This window comes from Sciurus carolinensis, chromosome 5 (genome assembly GCF_902686445.1).
Source record: "Sciurus carolinensis chromosome 5, mSciCar1.2, whole genome shotgun sequence".
Taxonomy (NCBI): Eukaryota; Metazoa; Chordata; class Mammalia; order Rodentia; family Sciuridae; genus Sciurus; species Sciurus carolinensis.
Genome location: NC_062217.1, coordinates 24,256,645 through 24,275,123, shown reverse-complemented (window position 1 = coordinate 24,275,123; position 18,479 = coordinate 24,256,645). Strand labels below are relative to the sequence as shown.

The 18,479-nt window shown below is 40.8% G+C and overlaps 2 protein-coding genes across 2 annotated transcripts in view; one reads left to right on the top strand and one right to left on the bottom strand.

Annotated features, from left to right (window-relative positions):
- Positions 1 to 28: 28 nt before the first annotated feature.
- Positions 29 to 18,088, top strand: Mtif3 (mitochondrial translational initiation factor 3). Its single transcript, XM_047552691.1, has 5 exons — positions 29 to 102; positions 9,018 to 9,478; positions 11,269 to 11,426; positions 12,299 to 13,058; positions 16,456 to 18,088. The coding sequence occupies exons 2-4, from the start codon at positions 9,019 to 9,021 to the stop codon at positions 12,515 to 12,517; spliced, it is 837 nt and encodes a 278-aa protein (XP_047408647.1). The 5' UTR covers positions 29 to 102; position 9,018; the 3' UTR covers positions 12,518 to 13,058; positions 16,456 to 18,088.
- Positions 12,502 to 18,479, bottom strand: part of Gtf3a (general transcription factor IIIA) — a 30,841-nt gene continuing 24,863 nt past the window's right edge. Inside the window, exons 4-10 of the mRNA XM_047554277.1 lie at positions 17,888 to 17,984; positions 17,396 to 17,484; positions 16,270 to 16,343; positions 14,972 to 15,052; positions 13,981 to 14,210; positions 12,926 to 12,985; positions 12,502 to 12,759 (exon numbers count right to left, since the gene is read on the bottom strand). Coding sequence (XP_047410233.1) covers positions 12,595 to 12,759; positions 12,926 to 12,985; positions 13,981 to 14,210; positions 14,972 to 15,052; positions 16,270 to 16,343; positions 17,396 to 17,484; positions 17,888 to 17,984 — 796 coding nt within the window. The 3' untranslated portion in view covers positions 12,502 to 12,594. The remainder of the gene's footprint in view (positions 12,760 to 12,925; positions 12,986 to 13,980; positions 14,211 to 14,971; positions 15,053 to 16,269; positions 16,344 to 17,395; positions 17,485 to 17,887; positions 17,985 to 18,479) is intronic.

The window sequence follows — 18,479 nt, the reverse complement described above, 5'->3', positions numbered from 1 at the left end:
GGACACGCGAAGCCCTGCCCACTACGGAAAGCGAAAGGGTCTTGACGCAGAGCTCGTTCACTGGCTCTGTCAGACATTACCAATCGCCGACCTCCGTTACAGGTAATGCTAAAGGTCTGAAGGGGGCCGAGCGGTGAGGGGACCTGGGCTGGAGGGCGTGCGGTAGGGGACTTGCCTGCAAAGCAAGCGGCCTCGCGTTGGCCCGTGAACATGGAAGGTCAGGGCTACCGTCCTGCCGGGCGGAGGGGGCGAGCCCCCCGCATCCCCGAAGAACCGACTGGGAGGCCGGGGGTTCAGCTAGAGTACAAAGCCGGGATTTTCGGCTGCAGGTCACAGCCCGAGCTTCCTAGTAACACCGACCTAGACCTGTGGACCGTCCCACTGGGTTCTCCCGGTATCGCCCTGCCAGTCCGGTCCGCCTACGCACACGCACGCAGCACGTCCCGACGTCCTTTCTCTACGAAGCGCGTAGCGGGCCCTCTTGCCGGGGTGGGCGTGGCAACTCCTGCCGCACGTGACGGAGTTCGCTCTGTCCGGAAGCGCTCGCTGCCGGGGCGAGTTCCTGGCGCCGATCAGGAGATACAGTGGAGGGTACTTTTGCTTAGGAAGGAAGAGCTAGATAAACGCCTTTCCTTGCTGCCTGCTGCCGCGGCGTGGAGGACATAGTGGGGAAGTTCATGAAGTGACTGTGGGGTTCACCCCGCTCATTTATCACTTAGTAGGTGCCATGGCTTAAGACTCCCAAAAGACGTAAAATAAGTTTTCTTACTGAGAAGCCACAGTTCCTAGTACGAGTTATGAAAGTCCTCAGTCCAAGAAAAATACAGAGGGTGGATGGGAGACTGTTGTGCCAGTCTTGTCATTAATGTATAAATCACGTTTGTTTCCTGTTTCACAGAGCTTGTGGTCTAGTGAGGGAGAGCAAAAGTACTAAAATAATCTCAAAGTTATAATTGTAATAAGCGCTATAAGGGAAGAATAAGCCGGACTATGGAAACATTTTATGTTGAGCCCAACAGACAGCTGGGGGGTGGTGGGGATAGGAGGTAGAAGATCTGGCTTATTTGGGGATGTAGTCCAAATAAACGCCCTGAGAAAGAGCAGAGGGGCACACCTTGGGCCTCTGACATAGTTCCCTTAGTTTCCTAAACCGAGGGAAAGAGTTTTTAAAAAACTGAAAGGCCATGTGGTTTAGGCAGAAAGGAGAAGTGGGAAGGACAGTGAATATGGGGGGAAAAAGTGGATAAATCTCAGCAGGACTGAGTTGATGAAACTTGGTGATGGATTGGATTGAAAGGGAGAATGGAAGTGTCATTTGCCTCCAAAGGGTAGTCATGCAGGTCGCTGAGCTAGGGAATTTGGGAAGAGGACATGGCCATTTAGAAGATTAACATACAAGAATAAGTCCAATTTTTAGTGCTGATTCTTCAACTCTGTACAGGCTTCTTAACTATTTTTGGGATGGTTATTAGGTTATTTCAATTTAATAACAAAAAAAAAAATGGTTAAGTAATTGGCCAAAGATATATGTGGATTTTTTCCAGTGTTGTGTAAGTTGGAGTTCTAGCTCTTAAATAGCTCAGTCTCATTATGGAGAGCAATTTATGCTTTTTATGAAGAACAAAGCCAGAACCAAGGGAGAGCAGCATGAAGGCCCAGTAACAATTGTGCAGTCCTCTGGGAATTACAGTTGCAGCACCCAAGCTAGAAGTGGGTACAGGGGATGGTTAGCTGGCTGATGCAAGGACTTCTTGAAATTCTTTTGGGAAGTGGAAGAGAGAATCTTTAGAGTTACAGGAATTGGCAAAGTTAATTTCCCAAGTATTTAGTCCATTAGAATCTACATAACTTTGATCCAGCCTCCCCTGAATGAACAGATATCAATATAAGCTTATGCATATCAATTGTAAGGGAAAGAAAAGTAACAAGTAAACAAATAATACAAATTATTTTCATCTTTTCAGTCTACCTAGTTTAAAACTGCATGCAATTTAACTTTTTAGAGCATGATACTCCCCACCCACTCACCCATTATGATTTGTATCTACTAAACCACATATTTACATTATGTTTTATAAAGTTTCCTTACAAATACATGATTAATACCTCATGAAGAATGAAAAATAATGTATCACAAAGGGAATGCAACCATCATTTGGAGCAGTAATCATTAAAAATCATTTCATTGCTTTTGGGTTTAGCTATAAGAATGTTCATGGCCACTTTATTTGTAAGAGCCAAAAACCACACACCCTAAGTGTGTTCATTAGAAAACTAGATTTTTAAAAATCGCAGTATAATTATATTGGGACCCTTTTCAGAAATAAAAAGGAACAAACTAATGACACATACAGATGACCAGGATGAATCTTGAAAACATGCTGAGGTGCCTTACAACAAAGAATATGTGCTGTTTGATTCCATTTATGTGAAGTCTTCGAGTACACTATGATGGAAAAATGGTCAGAACTATAGTTGCCCTAGGGTAGAGATTAAGATTGATGTGGAAGAGGCATGAGAAACTTTCTGGGATGATGGGGTTGATGTACTTGTTGATGAGAGTTTTGGCTACAAAGGTATATACCTGTCAAAACTAATCAAATGGTATACTTAAGATTTGTACATCTCGAATGATTGTATGTAAATTTTGACTCCAAAGGAAAAAAAGAATTGTAAACAAGTGCCGAACTCTAGTTAGTGATATGCATGCTGAAGAATTTGAGGATGAAGTGTACTGATATCTACAACTCGCCTTCAAATGCACCAAAACATAAAATGAACAGAAAGAATAGAGATGGATAGATGAAGCTAGGATAGGAACATGCTAATTGTAAATTTAAATGATAAGTATTTGAGTTGTTTACTGAAAAAATTTTCAACTTTCCTATATGTTTAAGCATTTTTGTAATGAAATATTGAGGAAAAATAGTCCTACAAAGAATACTACTTGTTAGACAACTGAAGACTAATGGGAAAATATAAACAGCATGACCCTAAGTTCATCTGAAATAACAAGTACACCTGGAGGTAGATGCATATTTATTTCATAATTTCCCACTTTATGACTTAGTATTTAAATCATTTTTTACTGAATGTATGCACCAAACATTAAGTTTACCTCATACCATGTGAATTTGGAGCAAATACAACTACATTTTTTTCCATACCTTGTTCTAGGAGAGTTAATGATGCTAAGAGGCCTCCTTACTCAGTGGACCAATCACAAGTAAATAAAGTACAAATATAAAAAATTATGTATTTCTTCAATGTGGAGTCAGCTACTGAATTGAAAGCAGACTTGGGCAGCACAGCATAATTTTTGGCAAAGTTGATAAGTAATCAAATCAGATTAATATACTATAAAATCATACATTATAAGTAATCAACTTTATGATACTTGGCTCTTGTAGGAGTTAAGAGTGCAGTAAGTGTACTAATGTTATAAGAATATAAGCATCTTTATTTTGATTGACTGCTTTTCTGTTCAGTCTAGTATTATTGATCTGACAAAAGTATCAAGGACAATTCTTAAGAGAACATGGCTTCCTGTTTTACCTCAAACTGGAAAGATTAAGGGTAATTTCACACTTCCCAGCTTAAGCTGTCCTTGAACTCATTAGATTATAATGTTTTATTATTCATTCACTAAAATTTCATCTGTTTTTGTTCCCCCTGTTTTAACCCAGTTTTCATAGGAGAGGGGAAAGGAAATATCTGTTGCTTTGAAGCATCTCCAAATGATGATGACAATCCTCTGGTTAGTTTGTTTGTGCCTTCCTTCCTTTCTTTTCTGCTATTGGGAGTAAACACAGAGGGGCTTTACCACTGAGCTACATCCCCAGCTCTTTTTATTTTTTATTATGACAGTACTGTGGTTGAGCTCAAACTCCTGAGAGACTGGGATTATAGGCATGTCTGGCTTCAGGCTTCTGGTTTCTTAGAAATACTGCCCTGTTGTAAACATGTTGATCTTCAAATTAGCAAAACATGTACAAGTTCAATTTCAAACTGAAAATATCACCATTTAAACATTTTAAGTTTGTAAAGTCCTCATTTATTGGACACTTAGACATAAGCTTAAGACTAATGAAGGGGATGCATTTTTTTAAGATGCACAAAACTAGAATGCCAGTTTATTAGATTACAGTGAAATATAGAACTTGCAGACTATAGTTGTATATTGACATGACTGGTGTACTTTGTCCTTCCCTTTTTTTTTTAAATTTTTAAACAACAAAAAAAGTTGAAAAACTAACTGAACACCCATACAAACAGATTTATAGCAAATGTTGCCATAATTGCTGACTATATTTCCTACTGAACCCTTTTAAAGCAAGTGACAGATGTAATGACACTAAGGACTTAAGCATTCATTTCCTAGGAATTATAAGAAAATCAGCAGTACTTCTTTGATAGTATCTAATACCTAATTTATATTCACATTCCCCGCTACATCCCAAACATACCTTTCAGCTGCTTTTCTTCAAGTGCATTGCATTTTATAATTCTACCTTTTTGAACTTTTTATTTAAGAACAGTCTGCTTCCTTCCCTTTTCATTTGCATGACTTTCACTCTTTTCAAGACACCAAGCCAGTTGTCTTCTCTCACAATCTGGATTTATGAGATGGTTTCCTTGTGGTGTTTAATTTGTTCCATTCTGAGTCTGGCCCTGGTATCTGTTGGAAACTGGAAGCTAGGTATAGACACTGCATCAGGTGTCAGTAAAGCCCTTTTGGCGAGGCTGTTCATGGAAGGTGCTGTATCCTTGGAGAAGCTGCACATCAGGAGGTATGCACTAGGATGACAGGTTATCCCACCATTTGTGATGCCAAGTCACACCTTTGGTCACGATGGTGACAGCCAGCTGTCTCCTCCACACAATGTGTTGTTACCTGTTCGTTCTGGGGAGACCTGTTGGCCTCAGGTTTCTTCTGAATGATTTTTTGCAGCTATGTTACCTGAATCACTGGTTTCATTGGTGATGCCAAAATGGTGATTCTTCTAATTACTTTTCTTCCTCCATTTATTAGCTATCATTCTTCTCTAAAGAGCTTTTCATCAACAGGGGATGAGTACAGTTCTTCCTAACAAGGTAGGATAAATGCTTAGTTCTTTTATTTAGTTACCAATTTACTGATTTCCAGAGGAGCCAAAGTATAATTGTCACAGGGAGTTGTACAAATTGTTGTTCCCATAGATTTTTTGCATATTTAGTCTCTCAAAATGTATTAGTCATTTTTCCTTATGGTTTAAATTATACCACATTTGACCAGTGGGAGTCCCTTCAGGAAGCTAAACTGTAAGTCAAGTATCAGCAAACAAAATTATAATACTTTTAAAAAATCCGAAAACTAGGTGTCTGATAATAAAAAAGGATTATTAAGTGAGATAATGTTCTTATAATTACTTAAAAGATAAAATAGTACCTCTTATAGAAACACATTGAGGTATTTGCTGGTGCCCTAGGATTTACTTTGGGATAGCTCTTTAATGGTTGTGGGGGTGGAGATGAAAAAAGTTTGGCCACAGGCTATTCATTTTAGTAGTCTTTGTGTACAGATTGACTTTTTTTCCTAATAAAATTCTAAAGTTCTCAGTTTATTTAATTTATTATTCAAATTTAACATTACAGTTTTTTTCTTAGTTTCATATTTATATTTTTATGTATAAGGGTCTATTTTGAAGAAACATGTATTTTCAATTTTGCTGATCTAAAGCCAGAATTAACTAGCATTAAAGCTTAATTGTAGTGAATTCCTTTATTTCCTCTTTGTGTCAAGAAAAGTTTAAGCTTTTTTAAATTTGAAATTAAATTTGAAAAATGATAAGGTAAAGGACTTTAAAAAAAATAGTCCCAGTAGTTCTCTACTCTTTTGCTTTCCTTTTTCTCATCTTGGAAAATGTTTTTAAAACTTTTTAAATATTCTATATTACTTTTCTGAAGTAGTGTTTATTAAAAGTATTAAAATAGCACTTCTTCCTCTTTAAAAAATTGAGAAATAATGATAATTAAGAAGAATAGGAAAAGAAAATTACCTTTGGTTTACTCCACCATACACTCACTCCCACCATGATGTGCTGCCTTGCCACAGGCCCAAAAGGAGGGTCCAGCTGATCAAGGACTGAAACCTCCAAAATTGTGAGCCAAATCAAACCTTTCCTTTTCATAAGTTGATTATCTCAGGTATTTGTTATAGTGACAGTAAGATGACTAACATCGGGGCTTCCTCTACCAATAAAGATCTACTTTTTATTAAATGAGAAATGTCTGAGCTCTTTAAGATCCGGTTCACTCTTACCTTATAGCCTTTATAACACCTGCAGCTGGAGTCACCAGCGAGGTTATCACTATGAATTAGCTCATCCCATTCACAGTGATGAAGCCTCTGGCCCTGGATCTTCAGGCTGGTGGATGTTGAATGCCAGCTAATGTGTGTGTGCTGGAGGGGAGTGGCACAGCTGAGGGCACAGAGGTCAAGTGCTGTGGGTACCACCACTCCTCTGTGGCTGTTTCCTTTGCCCATACGTCCATTCAACAAGGACATGTTGAGGGAGGCAAGGGAGTTTTTCAAAAGGTCATATGATGGGTTTGAAAGTGATGGGCTGTAAGAGTCAGGGAAACCCTCACCAAGTGGGTGGCATTTGAACAGAGACGTGAAGTAAACGAAGCAGGCAGCTATCTGAAGGAAGAGGGTTGCAGGGAAAGGAACTTCTGTGTGCAAGGACCCAGAGGAGGGTTGTGTTCAGTGTTTCCAAGGAGCAGCAAGGAGGAAGCAAGTTTGGAGCAGATTGAATGGAGAGAGCGGCGATCAGCATGGGCCAGGTTGGGGGGCATGTTAGGTCATTACAAGGGCTTGGATTTTACCTGGAGTAGAAATGGAGCCAGTGGAGTGTTGTGAGCAGAGGAGGGATGTGATCTGACATATTCATTCATTCATCCATTCATTCACTCATTCATTCATTCATTTTTGTGGTCCTGGGGATGGAATCCAGGACCTCAAGCATACTAGGCAAGTGCTGTAACATTAAGCTACAACCCTGTCCCTGACATATATTTTAAAAGGGTCACGACCATCATGGCCATCAATTCTCAGGGGCAAGGGCAGGCAGTGGCTCATTGTGTGATCCAGGTGAGACATGGTGGTTTTTGAGCAGAGTTATAGCAATGGAGGAGATGAGAAGGATAGGGTTCTGGATATATTTTATGAGATGAACAATAGGATTTTCTGATGAATTACTGAAAGAAAACTAAAGTGCAAGATAAATTTGGTGTCTTTGGCCTGAGCAAGCAGAATATATGTTGCCATTCTATGAGACAGGGAAGACAAAAGGGAGCAGGTGAGGTGAAAGACCAACAGTGAATTTTGGAAATGTTGGCTTGAGAATGATTATTGCTTATCTAAGAGGAGATATTGGGTAGGCTGTTTCAGGTTTGGAACTCAGGGTAGAGATGGCAATCACAGGTATAAATTTGAGGGTTGGGTGTTATCCACCTTGGTAAAGAGGGAAGTGAGAATATGCATACCCATCACTTTCTATTCAGTTTACCTTTTCTTTTTCCATATGACTCACCAACATGAGGAGTGAGGGATTGGGATGAGATGGGACAGTGGGTTGTACAGCCAGGTGGGATCACAGCCAGGGATAGAGGGAGTTTCCAGTTTTTTACACCACCAGTGATTCTCATGCAGGCCATGCAGTGACCATTCTTTGGGAAAAAAGCACCTCCTCCTGTCCTCTTTTATCTTTCATAAGACACACCTCTCTGAATTCTGGTTTCTTTATGGTTTCTCAGTATATCCTAAATGAGATGAATGGGTTCTCTTGTCACTCCTTCAGCCTGTGTGTCCAAGACGTACCAAACCTGTGAATGAGAGAGACACAATGAGGTAGAGAAACAGTTAGAAAAATCAATGTGTCATTTTAAAGTGTTTCAAATTCAGTCTTACACCATACAGTAAATCCAATATCATATATGCCTAATGCTTAATTAACACTTTTTAGTAATGCTGACCTTACCTCGTTAGTGATCTTTATAGGTTATGAGGCCAACTCTTTGATTTATGTCAGGGTATTTCTTTTCTGACAGTTTGTTCTTCCAGTGGGTCAACATCCTTCTTGGAGGGTTCCCCTTCCCATAATACTATTCTTAACTGTTCTATGCCATCAGATACACTCATAAATTGTTAGCAGTTTCTGAATTGGTATTTATAAGTCAACAGGCATTTTATATCCTGTATCCTCATAAATCAACCCTCAGGATGATCTTTGCTCTTGGAGTTGACACTCTAAGTTCCTTGACAAAATTAGTCAAGTGAGCTGGGTGTGTTGGCACACACCTATAATCCCAGGGCTTGGGGATGCGGCAGGAGGATCATGAGTTCAAAGCCAACAAGGTGCTAAGCAACTCAGTGAGACCCTGTCTCTAAATAAAATACAAAATAAGGCTGAGGATGTGGCTAAGTGATGCCTCTGAGTTTAATCCCCAGTACCCCCCCAAAAAAAAGAAAGAAAAAAAAGTCAAGTGAAATGAATGTAAGAGAAAAAAACATGCAGTGCTGGTTTGTTCTGATAACCACTTGTACTAGGAACAATACCACCATGAATTAATCTGGCCAGGGTTACCCAATAGTCCATCTTACTGATGCAAACTTCCGTGGATGGATCTGATATTCCTGAGAACAGCATTCCATAACATTCACAGATGGCAGCCTATAACCTCACACATGCCTGGATGTGTTCCACAATAGCAACTATGGGAATGATTAATTTTATTTTTTGGTGGTATTGAAATTTGAACACAGAGCCTTGTGCATGCTAGGCAAGCATTCTACCACTGAACTAGATCCCCAGCCTTTTTTTTTTTTTTTTTCCTTTTGGGTCTCACAGTGTTGCCAAGGCTGGCCTTGAACTTGTGTTCCTCCTTGCCTCAGTCTTCTAGTAGCTGGGATTATAGGTGTGCATTATCACTCCCGGAAAATGATTGAATCTTAATGAATTTTTCTTATGTCTTAGGATGGCTGCTCTCCTGAAGAGGCTACTGCTGCAAACCATAAGGACTGAAAATAGTTGCATTGGAAGGTGTTTTGATAAACACATTATACAAAAGACAGTCCCAGTGCAGTTGTTCCTGGTTGCTTATGCCCCAAGACTGTCCTACCTAATGCATACAAAAAGTTTTAGTACTGTTGAGAACACCCAGGATGAGAGGAAAAAGAAAAAAAAGAGTGACACAACTTTTAGTAATGTTGGAAGGAAAATTGGTGAGCGAATTATTCGTGTCCTTGATGAGAAGGGCAATGATTTGGGAAACATGCACCGAGCAGATGCAATTAGACTCATGGAAGAGCGAGACCTGAGGCTGGTGCGGAGGAACTCCAGCACAGAGCCCCCGGAATACCAACTCATGACAGGAACACAGATTCACCAGGAACGGCTGCGGCTCAGAGACACAGAAAAGGCCAAACTAAAACCTGGTAGGTATTTAACTGTTTGTTCCTTAAATCTGTTAGGACCAAAAATCAGCAGTTTAGACTTTGGCATCTACCACGGTGCCTGTGACAGTAGGAAATGAAAAACAGGAAAATTCAAAATATTCATGGCTCTACCAGCATTCCCAGTATCTTTGTCGCCTCCTCCATCCCTTAGTTCCATTCTTCTCTTCATTTTTACTTGACACCCTGTATGCATTGTCTCTTCCTTTGAACCTTTATCAAATGGAGGGTTAAACAAGGCACACCAACCAGAGTGATGGAAATACCCTGCCTTGTCCTATAGCCTTGTCTCTGAGTGATGAAATGAAATTCAGAAGAGGTGGAATCACTTAACTCCTAGGCAGTTCACTTAACTCCTTCCTTTTGTTGTGCTTTTCTCATCTCTTAACCAGAGGTGTTTGGTTAATTATTTGGAAGAACCTTTAAAATTTTGAAGGGGTTCAAATTCCACCTCACACCAAAGTATTTTATTAGAGTGTCAGTTGCAATGCTCATTTGCATACTTGACCAGTTACCTTACCAGGTACTTATCAGTGAAGCCTCATAGAAGCCATGAGCTGGATATTAAGTGAAGATATGCTTGTTTTTCGTGGTTCCTAAGAAGTGCTGATTGTTGTGGAAGATTGCTCACTGGGAAGCACTCTGGGACAGTTGTCAGAAGACTGGTACCTGGGCAGCCATCCTGAGGTTTTGTGCTATGAGAAAGATACATGTTGTCTGTGGCTCAGTTTTATAACATCACAGTTAACAAGGATATTGATTGGAAAATAGATATTCAGAAGAGACCAACCAGGGGAAAAAGGACATCAAACATATGTCATTAAGAATAGTTGAACAACAACATAAAAAAGCTGAACAGACTGGAGACGTTGAAGGGCTAATGTATGAAAGGCATTACTAATGGAGACCCAGGACCAACTGGTAGGAACTGCCAGAAAGTAAGGAGATGTTAAAAATTCTTTTTAAAAAGATTTAACATAAAAGCTTACAGCAAAAACATAATCAACACTTACTACCCATCATCTAAAATGAACAAGTGTTAACATGATTATAGTTCAGAAATTTAGTACAGTTAACTATAGAAAAGCTGAAGCCCCTTCCCCAGAGTTGTCCTTGCTCACCTTTAGTGTGTAGATACAGTTGTTAAACTCATTACACATAAACACCAGATTTTAGTAAGTATAAATGACACTATTGTTTCCAGCATCTGTCCATATTTACATAATAGCTGTAGCTAATTTATTATAATTACCATATTTCAAGATTGTATCAAATTTGTTAATCCATTTTTATATTGGGCTTATTCCCAGTTTTTCATTATCAATGCTTGCGCACACTGTAAATTCAGTGAATTCACTTGGGTGCAGTTTCTCTCATCAGCAGTGTATGAAAATTTTCTACATGCTCACCTACACTTAGTACTGTCGTGTGGTCATTTTTGTTTGCTAATAGGTGAGAAACCATTACTTACTGTTCTGTTTCCTTCCACTGTTTGAGCTTTTTTGCCTATTCATGTTCATTTTCTTAATTTATAGTCTTCTGTTGTATATAATGCAAAAACCTTATGAGATTTGACCTGGCAGGTAAAATATTCGTACTTTTATGTCCATCTCCCCAATTTAAAAGAACGGTTGCTGGTCTGTGAAGCAACGAGTCAGACGAGGACCACTGGGGCCCCTGTGGCAATCCAAGATCTTCAAGGTGTGCGGGCAAGTTCAGGTTTCAGAGACCTGTGAGTAGTTCTAGCATCAAATCTCACTGTTTCAAACCAGGACCAACTGTGACAAAGGAACTAACTTTTTCTTCAAATATTAAACAACATGATTTGGACACAAAGAGTAAACAGATTCAGCAGTGGATTGAGAAAAAATACCAAGTTCAAATTACCATAAAGAAGGGGAAAAATGTAAATGAACCAGAAAATAAGATGGTAAGTAAAAGTTGGAATGAGTAACTGCTTGTGTTTTTTGTTGTCCAATATAAAAATATATGTGTAGAAAATCTGGGAAAATTAAAGGCAAAGAAAAGGGAGTATAATTCTGTTTCCCAGTAATGACAGTAGCTTTCCAGTTTGTTTCTTCTCAAAATGCAAGCATACTGTATTTTCCAGTATAGCATACTTTGTCATATGAAAATAATGTAAAATTATATACTGTTCTATTTTACAGATTGTACAATGAGTAGCCTTTAAAATAACTAGAAACTTCATAATTCTTTTGTCGTGTTTATGAGATGCATTGTATAGTTGCACTGTCTTCTAGAGGTGGTGTTGATTTACAATGCCAGGATGTTTATGGGCTGTCTGTTCCACTTTTAAAGTTGGGTAACTGTATCACCCACTAAGGGAGGCACTGGTACAGTGGCTTCAACCCTAATTCCATGTTAGAACCATTTAGGCCTAGATTATAGCCCAACTGATTCAGAATTTCTGGAGTCTAGAGTCTCTATGTTTTTATTTATTTTTTAACAAGTCATTCTGTGATAGCATCAGTGTTAGGAACTACACTGAACTAACAGTTTGGGGCATAGAGAGAGAGGTTGCCAGGGTCCAAATCTAGTGTTTTTAGTCTGGGGCCAAATATGACCCCTTAGTGCTGTGACAGAGGGGAAACTCAAGACTGTCAAGCCTTCAGTGTGTTATTTAGTCACATGGAGTCCCTGTGCAGATTTTAGTCACTTAACCAGATATGTGAGCTAATCAGCCTAGTCACTTAAATAAGTGACTAGAACACTGATTTTTGTATGTGTTCATCACACATTTTTATGATTTTAAATTATTTGTAAACTATTTTCCTTTTTTAGGAGGAAATATTTAATCAAATAGTTCAGACTATGCCTGGAATGGCTACCTTCTTATCCAGGCCACAACCTGTTAAAGGAGGAAAAGCCTTAATGTGTGTTATTCGGCATTTGACGAAGAAAGAAGAGAAGGCATACGGAGACTTGCAAGAGACCCAGAAAAGAGACATTTTGAACAAAGAAAATGGAAATGACAAGGAATCAAATGTTCTGCATCAGTGATTTTAATAAAGACAAACAGACTTCTGAGCAAGAAAAAAACTCAGTGGTCTAGTCCTTCAACAAGGCTCGTTAGGTGCCTAGTGGAGGGCGAGCACCGCGACCGTCGAGAGCACCTTGTCTTCCACACGGGTCCCCAACCCTCTGTTTTTAGGCAAAGATGAGTCTTGCTCTTGTTTCCTTTTGGGAGGGATATAGCCACTGAGGTGAGAGGCCAAACTCCGTTTTTCCCGAGATGGTTTTACCTTTGGGAATAAGGAAGACAGACAACTAGAACTCAAAGTCAGAATTATCTGGGTTGGTTGTGTGCTCCGACAGGGAACACTCCTTTAGAGAGAAGCCGGGGGATGTGCCAGGCTTCAGGCAGGGTAGGTTTAGACCCAAGAGCTCCCCTAAGTGGCTTCAACTTACTTTAAGCTTCATTTTCTTCTTGTCAGGATCATGCACAACAGCATGCCTCATGAGGCTTTGCTACAGTGAAGAAAAAAAGAGAAACCTGTATTTTAAAAACCGTAACACTGGAGAATCCATGAACATGAAAGCTGTAAGAGTTATTTACCCTGTCAGTCTTCTTTCTGTTCAGGGGTATGATTTAAACCCAGACCCCTGCCCCCCACCCCGTAAGGGAAGAATTCTTCAACTCCAGGACTGGTGATTTTCATTGCCTTTCCAAGGACCACTTTAGGAATCTATACAACCCCAACCACTTTGCTTAATTCTTCCTGAGGAGGGGGAAAGCTGTTGTAAACAAGTCATTCAGTTGTTGCAAACTGAATCTGCCTAAACCATATTCCTGACCACTAGAAGGAATCCCCAGTGTCCTACTGACACTGGTGACAGTGCTGGCCACCTTCAGCCTCCTGGGGGTTTTCTACCAGTGTTGACTGTGCTGAGTGAACCTCAGTTCTCTTGTCTGCCTCTATTATAACTGCAGTTAAGAACCTATAAGAAATCAACCAGAGCGAGTCTACAAACTCCCAAGTATCACGTTCTCCCTGACCCCATGCATGTTGCTGAGACCTAGATGACATCTCCAAAGTTCTGTGGTCCCTCATCCCTTTTTGCTCATTTCCCTTCCCAGTCCTTAGGTAATGGTCCAAAAGAACCCAAAGCACCAGCATGCTCTGAATACGCACAGATACCAAGGTCACTGGCTTCTCCACTTAGTACAGGATTCCTGGCCCCACCCACTGGGCTTCTGACTCAGCAGGGTTAAAGTGGGGCCTAGAACCTGCATTTCTAATGAGTTCCCTGTGGATGCAGTCCTTCCAGTCCACTGGACACTGAGATTAGTTGAAGCCAGTGGATTCATCAGAGTTGAGTGAACCACCACCACAGCTGAAGCAAAAGTGGGAGACATGTTGTGCCTGCTCAGCAGGCCTTCCCACTGCAGACCCCAGGACGCCAACCCAGAGCCCACGTGTAAGCACAGACAGCCGGGGCTGCACGTGGAGGGGAGCACTTACTTTCATTGCAAATGTCTTGCCACAGCCAGTGTGTTCACACACAAACGGGCGCAGTTCCTCATGGAAAGAGAGAATATGGCTGTGGAGATTGAACACTGTGGTGTAGGTTCTTCCACAGCCTTCTCTTGGGCACTGACACACAAGCTGTTCTGGGGCATGAGTTTTCATGTGTTGCTTCAGGTAATCTTTGCGTTTAAATGTTTTCTGGCATACTTCACATGATATTTCCTCTGCGAAGTAGACAAATTCAACCAACTTTCTTAGATTTTGCCATACAGGAAAAATTAATGCTGAATGCATAAATAACATACTCAATGTCCAAAACCTTATAACTATACAGAAGTCAGAAATTTCCAAGGAAACGCTAACCCCAGGTTTTTTTTTTTTTGGTACCAGGGTTTGAACTGAGGGACACTTAACCACCAATCCACATCCCCAGCCCCAAGCTGCTTAGGGTCTCACTAAGTTGCTGAGGCTTGCTTTGAACTTGGGATCCTCTTGCCTCATCCTCCCAAGTTGCTGGGATTACAGGCAAGCACCACCATGCTTGGCCTAACCCCAGCTTTTACTGCTTGGAGGTTTATCTCAAGTCTTTTAATTTCTTCTATCACTCCCAAGCCCCTTGGCTGTACAGGAAGCAGAGGTTCTCAGCATGGTAACTGGACAGGAGGAGAAAATGAAATATTTGTCTACACAGTGCCCATAAATATGAAGCACTGTTTTCCCAAGCGTCTCACAGAGCACTGGTGCCTTCCAAGATTGTTTTTAGAGACTTCCAGAACCTTTGAGCATGTTAAGTCATGGTGTGCTAGTTCCAAGAGACCTGGCCCCACTCTGCTCACCTAGCAAACAGCCGAGGGAGCCAGCATTTCACCAAAACATAGAAAAACTTTTTACTTTATGGTATATATCTAATATTCTGCTCTTTAAAAGCACTATATCAGTTCTGCAGTGGCAAATATTTATACCATTCCTTTTATGTCTGCCTTACCTTTGTGGGTTTCTCTCATGTGTTTTAGAAGTTCTGTCCATGTTTTTGCCACAAAGGAACATCCCTTTTGACATACATAGCCTGTTTAAAAAAAAAAATAGACTGGTGCTCTGCCTGGTAAGAATACTCAGTGTAAACACTGACCATAATTAGGAAACTTATATGCCTAAAAATCTTTCTCCTCTCTCCCAATACCATTCAATTCTGTTGGACTCAAGGGGTGAGATAAAAACTTAAGAAAGTGTAACATTATAGTGAAACGAATCAATTGTATACAAGGTCCTTCGTGTTAGGACTTTACACTAGCAGACGCCACCGGAAGGGTGCCTCTCTCTGTCTCGTTAGGCGAGCCATGTGTGTATTTCACCTGCTAATTTATGCCCTCCCCCCCCACACACACAGGTCCATGTTCCCTTTTCCTGCCTCTCTAAGCTTGCCTCTTTTTCCATCAGCCCTTTGTCAAGGACAAAGTGTTACCCAGCCTTTGTCCTTGGCAGACCATCAGCACCAAACCTCAGGAGTTACAGTGCCCATTCCCCAGCTACCTCTAGTCTTGCATCTTGTAAGTTTCATACTGCAAAAACAAGGTATAGCTATGGGAGAAAATAAACCAGGAAAACCGTGACCAGAAATGGACATTGTGCAAAGCACAGTAACTGGATTAATCAGCCATATAAAACAGGCTGAGTTTCACCAACTTCAAACCAAAAAAGAATGTGGCTGTCTTGCACTCTTGCTCACTAATCCATTTAAAAACAAAATTCAGGGGCCGGGGTTGTGGCTCAGTGGTAGAGTGCTTGCCTAGCACGTCTGAGGTACTGGGTCCGATCCTCAGCACCACATAAAAATAAATAAATGAAGGTATGTGTCCATATACAACTAAAAAAACAAACAAACAAAAAAAACCTACTTGATTCTAATTTAACTGCTTGTATTTGCTGTCTTGTATCTATACTTTAATTTCCCAGGCCCTAGAATTTATGAATTTTAAGTTACGGTCTCACTGCTCTGAAAACTTCACACTATTACCCAAGCCTTCTGAATAGCCAAGCAGGAGGAGAATGGCGCAGGGCAGAAACCGAAGGGTTCAGATGGATGTAAGGAAGCGAGACCCTGGCTGGAAACCAACGGCTCCCAGTGCTGAGCAGGAGCAGGCACTGGGCAAGGACCAGACCTGAATAAGCAGAAGGGTGTCCCTTGCTCCTCATCATGAGCACGGAGTAGACTAGAAAGCAAAAAGTAGTCAATTAAACACACCCAAGTGCAGGGTGAGCACACACAGGACCGTCCGTACATACCCTCGTGGACCTTTCCGTGTCGTTTCAGCTTACTGGGCGAGGTAAAGTGCTTCCCGCACCCCTCCTGGGGACACCTGGGTTAGCAACACATCAAGTATTAGCCAATCCACTTCCACAGGGAACTCCACTTAGAGTAAATGGTACTTTATCCCATTTCTTCCACCAATGCCTTGCCTCTTCCTACAGAGATGCAGATCTAATCACAGACGAGATTCCAGTTACTTAACCAGTCTTGGAGCAAAAATTAACTACTTGAGAGAAAAACAGCCACATTACTTCCTTTGTTTATGTGACCACATAAACAGTCTTCGCCATACCTCTGAAAAGACACTCTGCTTTCAAGGCTACAAAGATACCTCAAGAGGTTGTCGGGCTGGGCTGAGATAAACACCTGAACCATCTGAGCTGTTTATGTCTGAGGAAGTGGGTTGTGTGATAAGAACACACAGCGGCACACGCAGGAGCCCCAGGTCGCAACGAGAAGCACACGCTCGATCCCCAGCACCACCAAAAAACAGAACAAAACACAACAGACTACTTTGGTGTTGCAGGAACTGGCAGCACAGGGATAAGCTGCAGACCTGCAAGCAACGACAGCACTGTCACTGCAGCAACCCTGGGGCGCCGGGCAGCCTGCGTGAGCCAGGAGGAAGACAAGGGCCAGCTCCACTACACAGGCAGCACCAGCACCACGCAGCCCACATCTCTCAGCGACCTCGTGGCTCTACTCCGACGCGTCCAGCCACCCTTTGGTGTTCCGCAGGAAACCCTCTAACTGCAGGTTGGGCCCACTTCTGTCCTGTTTACAGGAAGGTCACTCATGCCTTCATAATGACCTTTCATGGACTTGCACGGGCTCTACATGAACTGACAAGCCATTCCTGAGCCTTCCCCTCAAGCTTAACTACAACTGTAATCATCTCAGCTTACTCTGAAACACACTATGTATTTTAAAGAAGCGAAAATGAAAATTAACTTTTAAAATGCCCCAATATATAAACAGGTATACATGATACATAGGAACAGAAAAATGGTTATTAGGAAGCTGTTCTAGAACACGGGCTCCCAACCTTTGCATTTCAATCTCAAGCACACCTAGAATTTCAAAGACCCATGCAACACACACCTGAATGGGGGCTCGTTGGTATGTTCGCACTGATGGACTTTCAGCTGCTGATGTTTCTTAAAGGCCTTCTTGCAACCTTCGAAATTACACTGTTAAGTAAATGTGTGTTAATCTTCAGAAAAAAAAAAACAAAAAATCAACAGTTCAGAACAATCCTCTAAAGGTAAAACTATTTTAGAGACTACATTTGCTACTTTCACCTATTTAGTTACCTTAAATTTCTACTTTATGTCAATAAGCTTTAAAGATCAGTGACATTTGAAAAAGCAAAAATATTTTGGTTGGTATAGTAACCCAATTATGTACTTTAATGTGCACAATGTTTGCTTACAAAATAAAACTTTATGATTAGCACAGTCAGTACCAGACTAAAATTAGACATTTGAGAGACAAAATTTGGTTGATGGAAACTTTATAGAATATCAACAATAAGTGTAAAAATTTAAACATATAAAAATCGTACTACACATAAGCACATATGACCATACTTACTACATACTGTTTTTGCTGATTTTCATGTTTGCGTTCAAAATGTTTCTTCAAGTTTGATTTTGTGTTGAATTTCTGATCACAACCATTAGCTGTACAACTGTAAGAAATTTTATAAACCAAAATATTAGGGCTGGGGATATAGCTCAGTTGGTAGAGTGCTTACCTTGTAAGCACAAGGCCCTGAGTTCAATCCCCAGCACTTCAAAAAAAAAAAAAAAAGATACTGCCCAAAATATTAACAAACCAAAGAAGAGAAAGTTTAAGATGTATATCTTCCTATTTTTAAATTTTTTCCTTTTTATTTTTTGGTGCTGAAGATGGAACCTACAGGCACTTTACCACTGAGCTATATCCCAGCCCTTTTTTAAAAATTTGAGACAGGGTCTCACTAAGTTCCGGAGACTGGCCTCAAAACTGTGATCCTCCTGCCTCAGCCTCCCAGGTTGCTGAGATTACAGGGGTATACCGCCATGTCCAGCATATTAATGATTCCAAAGGAAAGTATAAAATAGTAAATTCCAAAGTGGGGCTGGGGGTATATGCACAAAGCCCTGGGTTCTACCCCTAGCACCATCAAAAAAAAAAAAAAAGA

What these genes read in the sequence shown, in the direction of transcription:
- Mtif3 (XM_047552691.1), top strand. Translation starts at nt 9,019, where the DNA reads ATGGCTGCTCTCCTGAAGAGGCTACTGCTGCAAACCATAAGGACTGAA. An exon ending in AAAGGCCAAACTAAAACCTG is followed by an intron (nt 9,479 to 11,268) that starts GTAGGTATTTAA and finishes GTTTCAAACCAG; the next exon opens with GACCAACTGTGACAAAGGAA. An exon ending in ATGAACCAGAAAATAAGATG is followed by an intron (nt 11,427 to 12,298) that starts GTAAGTAAAAGT and finishes TTCCTTTTTTAG; the next exon opens with GAGGAAATATTTAATCAAAT.